This window comes from Solenopsis invicta, chromosome 16 (genome assembly GCF_016802725.1).
Source record: "Solenopsis invicta isolate M01_SB chromosome 16, UNIL_Sinv_3.0, whole genome shotgun sequence".
NCBI lineage: Eukaryota > Metazoa > Arthropoda > Insecta > Hymenoptera > Formicidae > Solenopsis > Solenopsis invicta.
In genome coordinates this window covers 8,411,060-8,421,934 of record NC_052679.1, presented here as the reverse complement: position 1 = coordinate 8,421,934, position 10,875 = coordinate 8,411,060, and the positions used below count along the sequence as shown (strand labels likewise).

Below are 10,875 nucleotides of genomic sequence, written 5' to 3'. Positions count from 1 at the left end.
TCAAAATTGTAAAAAAATTTTACTAACAAGCGGAGGATCAGGTAAGTCACCCTAGGATTTCGATCCCAATTTTTTTAGTTATTCCGAGACAAAAAAAAGTTTACGTCTTCCGGCGTTTAATCGAATAGGCCTTAGTTTCGAAATAATAAATTTGTGAAAAATGGACCTCTATTAAGCTGGACCCCCCACCAGCGAAAATCGAGTTCGCACTAGGTCAAAAATTTAGTGCTTTTTAGGTGCTAATTTAGTACTCTAGTCCGAATTTTGGTGCTCAAACCGTTTAGCAGTAATTAAAAAAAAAAAATGGGGGGGATGCAGCTTAATGGCAAGCTGGAACCCCCCATAATAAAAGTGGTCACAAACACAAAACAAGTACATTAGAATTTAGTGCTAATTTAGTGCTCAAAGAAACCCCTAAAAAAAAATTAAAAATTAATAATTGTTTAAAAAAACATCACTATAAACCCAGCGCAGCATTGCGATCTTGGAGAACAATACTTACAGACCACTAAATTTGTATGTTTTTAGTAGTAAAATAACATGGAAAACGAAAATAATCATAATACAACAAGATTCAAAGTTATTAATATAATAATAATTATTAATTCCTGTCCGATAGTGCAAAAAATCAGTTATCAGATCGTCGAATTTGACGATTGTAAAAATTATATACTAAAATGTTATTTAGACATCGAAGTATCAAAATATATCAATTTTAAATCAAGTGCTCACTGCAAATTGCTGAAAAATAAATTGTTTATGCGCGGAAAGCAATCGCCGCGCTCTAACTTTACTCTCCAGATCGTCAGAAAATTTGGTGCTCCAAAAATCTTATATCAAAATGTTCATTAAACATCGTAATATTATAATAAATTAATTGCGACTTTGGTGCTCGATGTCACTTGCCGAAAAATAAATTGTTTATGCGCGGAGAGCACGCGCCGCGCACTAACCTTACTCTTCAGATCGTCAGAAAATTTGGTGCTCGCAAAAATCTTATATCAAAATGTTCCTTAGACATCGTAGTATTATAATAAATTAATTGCGACTTTGGTGCTCGATGCTAACTGCTGAAAAATAAATTGTTTATGCGCGGAGAGCACGCGCCGCGCACTAACTTTACTCTCCAGATCGTCAGAAAATTTGGTGCTCGTAAAAATCTTATATCAAAATGTTCTTTAGACATCGTAGTATTATAATAAATTAATTGCGACTTTAGTGCTCGATGCCAACTGCTAAAAAATAAATTGTTTATGCGCGGAGAGCACGCGCCGCGCACTACTCTCCAGATTGTCAGAAAATTTGGTGCTCGCAAAAATCTTATATCAAAATGTTCATTAGACATCGTAATATTATAATAAATTAATTGCGACTTTGGTGCTCGATGTCATTTGCTGAAAAATAAATTGTTTATGCGCGGAGAACACGTGCCACGCTCTAACTTTACTCTTCAGATTGTCAGAAAATTTGGTGCTCGTAAAAATCTTATATCAAAATGTTCCTTAGACATCGTAGTATTATAATAAATTATTTGCGACTTTAGTGCTCGATGCCAACTGCTGAAAAATAAATTGTTTATGCGCGGAGAGCACGCGCCGCGCACTAACCTTACTCTCCAGATCGTCAGAAAATTTGGTGCTCGCAAAAATCTTATATCAAAATGTTCCTTAGACATCGTAGTATTATAATAAATTAATTGCGATTTTGGTGCTCGATGCTAACTGCTGAAAAATAAATTGTTTATGAGCGGAGAGCACGCGCCGCGCACTAACTTTACTCTCCAGATCGTCAGAAAATTTGGTGCTCGCAAAAATCTTATATCAAAATGTTCATTAGACATCGTAATATTATAATAAATTAATTGCGACTTTGGTGCTCGATGGTAATTGCTGAAAAATAAATTGTTTATGCGCGGAGAGCTCGCGCCGCGCACTAACTTTACTCTCCAGACTTTACTCTCAGAGACTTTGGTGCTTGTAAAAATCTTATATATCAAAATGTTGTTGTGAAGAGTTGCTTAGTCAAGATTTAGATGAGAGGATGGAATTTTGTGAAGAAATTGAGGAATGTGGAAACGATTTTGTAAGTAAAATTATTTTTACAGATGAAGCTGCTTTTCAAATTAATGGAAATGTGAATCATCAAAACTTTCGATATTGGAGCACTGAAAATCCACACTGGATGAGAGATGATAAAACCCAATATCTTGCTAAAGTAAATATTTGAGCAGGTATAATAGGAGAGCATTTAATCGAGCCTTTTTTCTTTGCTGAAAATCTTAACGCTGAAGCGTATAAAATTATGCTAATTCAGCAAATTATATCCGCTATTAGAAACCTTTACCTTAATGATGAGTTCAATCAATTATGGTTTCAGCATAATGGAGCACCGGTACATTTTGCGTTGCGTGTACGGCGTGTTTTAGATAAAAACTTCCCACATAGATGGATAGGAAGACGTTGTACAATTGAATGGCCGCCAAGATCCCCCGATTTGACGCTTCTTGATTATTTTCTGTGGAGCTACTTGAAAGAACGAGTTTACAAAACAAGACCTGTCAACATTGAAGATTTGAAGCAGCGAATAACTAATAAAATGAATACAATAACTGTCGAAATGTTGACGAATGTGAGAGACGCATTTCCATTACGACTAGTTCATTGTCAAGCAGAGGAGGGCAGACAATTTGAGCATTTGTTGTAAGTGATAAACTGGCTTATGTACCAACCGCACAAATGAGAGGCAAGGGGACTCACTATAATCAAGCACTCCGAAGAGAGAAAAATGATCGTTTTACATAAAATCAGTCCTTTTCAGGATTACACGATGTACTAAATTCAACTGAGCAACCTCCACGTGGTGTACATTGGATAACGCAAATGCCGATGGTAATAAAAATCTTAAAATTCAAATATTTTTGCGAAAAATGATTGCAGCGCCCTCTATGCATAGTGTTTTGAATTTGTCTCAAAAAGACCTTTCAAACGAGCCACCACTTGACCCCCCTTTCCATTTAAAAATTTATTTCCCTTTGCGCCTCCCGCATCTCTTTAGGGTTAGAGGGTTGCAACCCCCCGCAAAAGATAGATTTTTTGAAAACTTGTTTGACGTGCTAGCGCTTGACGTTTCGGCAAATTTCGAAAGTTTTATTTTTTCAAAAGATATTAGACTGGTTCGCGACTTAATGAACACCCTGTATATACAGGGATGCACGATCAACATCCAATATATACATATACACAGTATTTTATTGAATAACGATAAAGTTCCCAAAGTCCACAAGAACAAGTTCCGAGCAGCCGCGAAGTGTCGTCGGAATCGCAGCAATCGCCGAATCAGCCGCCTCAAAGCTATTGAGGAGGAAATAAAAAAGATTGCCGCGCAAGTCGATCTAATCTAGCCCTCTATCTCATATTCGCCAGTCGCACCAGAAGAAGAGCGCCTTCTTCCATTCGAGTTTTGCCTTAATTCACCTGTAGATAATTCCCCTCGCGCCGATTTGCCCAACTCTCAATTAACATATAGAATCTTTCCGGACTCTCTCGTCTCACTCTCTCCTCAAGGATCTCCGATCCCTGAAGTCATCGATCTGGAGGAAGAGCAACCTCCTGCGGATTTCCTAGGGGCCTACGATCTCGAAGAGGAGGAGGAACTTTGTTCAACCCTTCCGATCCTCGGATCTTATGATCTCGAGGACGAGAATTGTTTCCCTAGTCCTGCGCTTAGTGTAGAATTTGTAGAGGAGCTACCACCATTTCCCCCGCGTTGTTATTTTGCCCCTGGTCCCCTTCAATCATTGGAATCAATTTTATCAGTGCTTCCAATATCCTCCCGCTCCCTCCTGGCGCGTTCTCGATCGGGCCTGAGGCATTTGATCTTAAAGCGGTCCGTGCCTTCGTTTCTCGTTCTCCCCCCGATGCGCCCGTCCCCGTGTATCTCAACCCCATATATACCCGAATTATTATTTAGTCCCGAAGTTAATATTTCTGAACCACTTTTGCCTTAACACTGCCGTGTTAGACGAAGTTCTAATGTAACCACACACTCACATCCATACATATACACTTAGACGGAATTAGAAATTGTAACGTGGATATCTAATATTATAAGGTAATTGTATTATCCGCTGTAATTATAAATTAACTGTATTCAACCTCGTAATTATTAATTTAAATAAAATAATTATAATAATAGAACCATTAGCTCAACTCTTCCTTTTTCTTAGTTTAAATAATATAATTTTATTACCAATCTGTTCTTTATTCAACAAATTCTAGACTTCCTCTAATTTAAATAATATAAAGAGAAAGGGGAGACGTTAATTCAATCAGTCAAACAACATTATTGAAATTCTTCCTCATTTTATTTTAAGTATCATAAATATACGAATAAAATGTTAAATTATCCATTAAGTTAAATGGCATTGTATTCGTCATTATTATTAATTTAGAATAAATCATGTATAATAACTAATTTGCCCTGATTTCTTAACTATGACCACCATTCCCCGGTCTTAAGATAAGCACTAGGTCCGATCCTGAGGTAAAACAATTAGATTTGTTGCCAAGATGGATGCGTAAAATTGTCCACGGCGGATTTGATTTGATAAAAAAACAATTACTTGATGTCTATTTAATTACATTTAATAAACAATATTGAGAGCAGAGCTTTGAACGAGCGATGCGCTTCCGCCATTAGAGATGGCAGCTGCGATGGCATGTGTGCCGAGCGCCTCTCGTGCGTATCTCTCGATACGCTTGAACGTGAGCAACCGTCTTGTGTGCATTTCTTCTGAGATCGCGTCTTGAGCGGAGATCAAGTGATTCTTGTGTTCATTAAATAAAGAGCTTTTCATACCAAAAGGTGTGTGTACTGTTCATTCGGCGGATTGCATCCTACTCCCGGCGAAGATATTACTACAGGTTATGGGCCCAGTGCACGTGTCCACTGCGCAAGAGGAAAGATACACGTGGATATCTCAACCGGAAGTTTTGTGAGACGGTGAAGGGCAGTGAGAGATTAGAGCGATTAGAAGATTAGAGGGTAAGTAAATGACATCTCTCGATGCTGACGAGCAAAACGAGAAAAATTTCAGCTAATAAGAACGTTCGATATATACCGCTAGAAGAGGATAGAAGAAGGTTTTACCTTTGAGAGATAGAGATAGAGTATAACATAGAAGTAGAGTTTTCCGGCTAATAAGAACGTTCGAGAAACACTGTTAGAAGTTAGAAGGAGACAAACTTCTTTGTCTTTTTGATAGAAGTAGAGAAAGATGAAATTGAAAGAGAGTGTGTACAATAGAGAGATGCCGCTTGAGAACGAGCAGGCGAAGTGCGTGTGCAAGTCCGAGCTTGTACGGCGAGAGCCTTTTGTTTTTTTTTTTACGCGCGAATCTTGTTGCTGGGCGCGCACAATCATATAACCGATTTCGACTAACAATACGTCACCGGTGTTAGATGAATAGATGACTAGAGAACGATATATGTGTAAACATGATATGCGTATGTATAGAGTTCTGCATGAATATGCGAGAGCTTTATTTTATTGTTTTTGAAATCGGTGTGTATCGGGTCGGTGATCGAGCAGACTTGCTGTGCGGTGTAGCTTGATTACTGTTCAGGGAGGCCGTGTAAATTGGTAAGGGCCCCGTGCGTGTGCGTGATCAACCCGAGTTCCCATAGATCTTTTCAGCAGTGCTGGGGATCGCAACGGACAGTGGTGTGCGCGCGCGGACAGCCCTGCTGAGGCACATGGTTTTCCCGCTTTGAGATTATTGTGAATTGCAGTGCGTTCTATATGATCTTACAAGCATACAATTTTTTTGTAATTTAGAGACTAGATAATAGTAGAGGAGAAGCGGGTATTATGGCTACTGTCGACAATATGGTTACTCCTATTATCTCCGTTATTAGATGACGTATTCTAACAATTGCTTATGGAGTTATTCATTTAGTAGCCCATCGTTTTTTAGTGATGTTAATATGACAATACATAATAAGTGACAATTGTTATAAGCATTTTTACTTTTGAGCACTTCTAAACTTTTTCAAGGTTCACCTTTAACCTTTAATTACTCATACTTTCTCATTATTCTTAAACTTGAGTGTATTATCACACGAATGTACATACACTTGAGTGTTTTTTTTATTATTTACCTTCTTATTCAGCTATACACATTTTAAGTTATACAAAGTTAAAACAATAACATGGAATTTCATTAATATGGCTTTTTAAGCAAAATTTTTATATTGAAATATTTCTTCGATAAATCAATCGTCATTCTAGAGAGCGGTGTTTAAAAACATTAAAAACATTATTTTATTCTTGTTGTTTAATGTTAAACAGGGATAGAATGACATTTTTAACTAAATTTCTAATGGTATTTTTAAAGTTACTGAACGCAAGAAAATTCTATATTAGGAAAATTCTAAACAATAAAAAATTAAAAATACATAATTTTGTAACAAGATACTGTGTTTCTTCTAAACTAAACTAACTTTTTTAAATTATTCTTATAGATAGCCATATTACAACCACTTTTTTTCTGCCACCGATTATGCAGAGCATTAGATTTTTATAAATCACGTCCTAAATAATAAATATCTCATTACTTTGAGCCTAGAATCTGTCAAACAACATTTTGACGAATGTAATCGTTCAAGTTTCAATAGAAAATATTAATTATAAACAAAATGATTTAATAAAATGAAAATGAGTGCCATATTACCCTCTTCTCCTCTATTGTAAATTAATATACTAATGATATATCAACAGCTAAATCCCGATTAGAGAATGGACGACAAGGTAGAAAATATCTCGTTAGAGGATGAGATTCCGGAAGCGCTGGTCAACTACGACAGCGATAGCAGCATGACTACCGTGATCGAGAGCGACAGCGCAGACGGCGAGAAGAGGGAGAAAGAGAAAAAGACGGAAAGTACAGGAGCGATTCCGAAAAAGAAGCTGCCTGTCGTCACCGAGAACATCGAGGTGACTAAAGTGGGTGGAAAACCTTCCGATGCTGCCGATCGGAAGTAGAATGATATACGAGAAGCAGGAGAAATTAGTCACCAAAATGGAAAATTCCATGAAGCTGATGGACAAAATCATGTCGAAAGCCACCGATATGATGGAAAACATGGTGGAAGTTACCCGACTCAATCTAGAGAGAGAAAGGGTAAAACTTAGAAGCTTAGAGGTAAATAATAAAAATGTGCATGGTTCAATAAATAACAGCATAACAACGGTTAGAGAATCAGAAGTAGAATCTAAAAAGAAAAAGTTAGATGAAATAAAAGTCTGTTCCGCCGAAAAAGATAAAAGTTTAGAGACATTTAAAAACACGATAGAGTTAGCATTAAATAAACAAAGACTGCATATTAAAAGAGAATACAAGCTGACGCAAAAATACAATTTTGATCTTTGGATGGATTATTTAAAATCTGAATTAACGAATAACGATTTATTAGATGTAATAGATTTGAGTGTTACAAGTCCTGAAAATCTTTCCGAATCAAAAATCATTAAAAGAAAAGCTTTAGTCAGAGATATTATTATAAATCATTTGGATGAAAGCTATCATAAGAGAATTTTATATGAAAAAGAGCCGATAGAGATATTAAAGAAATTAAGAGGATATAAAAAGAGCGAAATAAATGTAACTCATACATCTGTAAGAGCTAAGCTTTATCAAATTAAAATGAGAAAAGATGAAAAAGTAAGTGATTTTTGCGAACGCTTTGATTCGATAATTAGAGAATATGAGTCATGCGAGGATGCAGTGCCTCTCGCAGAACAAGAAATCAGATCCGCATTATATCAGGCCGTGTCAATCAATGTACCGGAACTGAGAAATGTGGATTTGATTAGAAGACAATCAAGTCTTAAAGAAATGAATGTAGACGAAATAAAATCTTTTATGATGCAGTTAGAGGCAGAAAAGAAAAACGAGAAAGTAGAGAAGATAGACAAACCAGAGATCAGAGCACAGAGAGCAACCATAGAGGAAACAAAATGCTTCAGATGCAACAAGCTGGGCCACATGGCAAAGGATTGCCCGCTAGCAGAACATGGGGCATGGTTCTGTTATTATTGCCAGGAAGTACGAGGTCATAAAGGGGATAGCTGCCCCAATTCCGGAAAAGAGGCGAACAGATTTAGAGGAAAAAGGTATGCAGATAAAGTTGTTAATAAAAATATAAAGAAAAAGGGTAAATTTGAACCTAGAGGCACTAAAAGAGTTAACGACAAAGGGAAGATAACTAAGCTGCAAAACTTCAAGAAAACTTCAACGAAGACAGCAACAGAAGATAAATCAAAAGAAGGTAAAATAGGTGTGGTTAGATTAATAAAAGATAGAAATAGTGCAAAAGAGTTGGTTAATTTTATTGCAGACTCGGGCGCAACAGATCATATTGTGAATAAAAGTATGATTTTGTCAAATTTTGAAAAATGTAATGATAGAGTTATTAAATGCGTGAATAAAAATGAGCTTGCAGACATTTCAATAGATGGTAAAGGAGATCTTCTATTAATATCAAATACCAAAGAAAATAAAGTCATTAAATTAACAAATGTTATGGCAACGAAAGAAGTATCTGAAAATCTATTGTCTTTAAGAAAACTGGCTGATGCAGGGTTCAGTATTTATTTAGATGATAAATTGCTTAAAGTTTACAATAAATTAACAAATAAAACAGTTTTCGAAGGAAAATATGAGAAGCCAAATTGGATTATTCAATTCGAAGTCAAAAACAAATATATAGAGGACAAAGATAATGTTGAGTGTGCTGTGTATAAATGTAGAGCAGCAATTGTTCCACATTGTGAGTTTCCTGAACAATCGCGAGCAAACATTCGAAATAATGAGATATCAATTTCGGAGGGAGAATTAAATGAGAGAAATAATGTTGACTCTGCGATTGGGAGGGAGAATGAAGGAGAGCTCACAAATGTGAACAACAGCAATACTGAATCTGAGCAAGCCATTAAGTTAGAGGACATACAAACAATAGAAAATATAGAAGAAATGTTTGAAAGCTTAGTAACCGAAAAAGTAAAGAAATTAGAGAAAATAAATGAGGCAATGTTATGGCATGTTAGACTAGGTCACGCATCGCTAAACTATTTAAAACAATTACAAAAGGTAGAAAAGAGATTAGAGAATGTCAAGTTTGATAATTCCATATTAGAGTGTGAAGTCTGTATAATGGCAAAGATGACAAAACTGCCGTTGAAAGAGAATAGAAGTAGAGCTCAGAGACCATTACAGGTAATACATACGGACATCATGGGACCAAACAAACCTACATCCTATCCAGGACAAAAGAGATTTATAATAACTTTTATAGACGACTATTCCAGATTGGCGAAAGCTTACTCTTTGAAGACGAAAGATGAATCAGGAGAAGCTCTAGAGAAATATCTAATATCCGCCAGAAATCTATTAGGAAAAGAAGAAAAACTGTGTTACGTGAAGTCAGATCAAGGAATTCACGGGAGGTACATTTAGAGAAGTGCTGAAAAGAGAAAAGATAGAAGCTATATTTGCACCACCGTACACTCCGGAACACAATGGAGTTGCAGAGAGATTCAACAGAACATTACAAGAGAAAGTAAGAACATATATGTTCGACTCGGGATTACCAAAGAGTATGTGGGAGTTGGCGGTTGACGCTGCTGTGCATGCGTACAACAGATCTCCACACAAAACTATAGAGTATGAAATCCCGTTGAAGAAGTTTTCACCGGAAACGAATTGTCACTTTGAGCAAGTGAAGAGATTCGGATGTATTGGATATGCAAGAGTACCAAAGTCCACGTCGAAATTCGACAAGAGAGCTATTAGAGGTGTGTTGGTGGGCTACACTGACACTGGATATGTACTGGCATCCAAGCTCAAGAAAATTCATAGAGTCCCGACACATTCGGTTTAATGAAAAGGTGACATACAAAAATGTATATCAAAACAGTCAAACGGAAAAAGAAAAAGATTCTGATTGGATGAAAGAATTTGTAGAAGATGAAGAAGAGGGAAAACAAAAATTAGAGATTCCTGAGAAAAGGAAAAGAGGAAGACCAAGAAAACAAATAACTCAGTTAGAGGAACAGAAACAGAAGGTCGAACAAAATAAGAGCGAAACTCCAATAACTAGAAGTAAGAGCAAAAGAAAATTAGAGGATAAGGAAGACACTAATTTGCGGAGACTAATAGAAGATATTAGTTTCACTAAGCATATTACTGTAAAGGATACTGGACAGAATATAGAAATTGAAGATGAGATGAGTCGATGTCTTTTGGCATCCTTACATAGAGAACCCCCGACATATGAAGAGGCGATGATGAGCAGCGAAAGAGAAAATTGGAAAAATGCTGTAATAGAAGAACTTGAATCTATGCAAATCAATCAAGTATGGAGGCTTGTTGATAGACCAAGAGAGACGATGGACGGTAAACAAGCTAATGTTATAGATTCAAGATGGGTATTTAAGAGAAAATTAGAAGCAGATGGATCGACCAGATATAAAGCGAGACTGGTGATAAGAGGATGTAAAGACAAGAATGTGTACGATCTAAAAGAGACATATGCACCGGTTTCAAGATTGTCTTTGGTCAGATCTATATTGGCAATAATAAACAAATATAATTTGTACACCTATCAACTGGATGTGAAAACTGCGTTCCTGAATGGAACAATAGAAGAAGATATATATATGGAAATTCCAGACGGAATAGAAGTAGATAAAAACATTAAAAAGACAAAGGTGTGTAAATTAAATAGAGCTCTGTATGGATTGAAAATAAGTCCGAAAAGATGGAATAAGAGATTTTCAGAAGAAGCCAAGAAACTTGGATTAGAGAATGATCTACAC

At 36.3% G+C, this 10,875-nt stretch overlaps 1 protein-coding gene across 1 annotated transcript; it reads left to right on the top strand.

The window, feature by feature from the left end:
* Positions 1 to 6,748: 6,748 nt before the first annotated feature.
* On the top strand, positions 6,749 to 9,546 carry LOC120359758. Its single transcript, XM_039458679.1, has 2 exons — positions 6,749 to 7,201; positions 7,931 to 9,546. The coding sequence occupies exons 1-2, from the start codon at positions 7,022 to 7,024 to the stop codon at positions 9,512 to 9,514; spliced, it is 1,764 nt and encodes a 587-aa protein (XP_039314613.1). The 5' UTR covers positions 6,749 to 7,021; the 3' UTR covers positions 9,515 to 9,546.
* Positions 9,547 to 10,875: the final 1,329 nt, after the last annotated feature.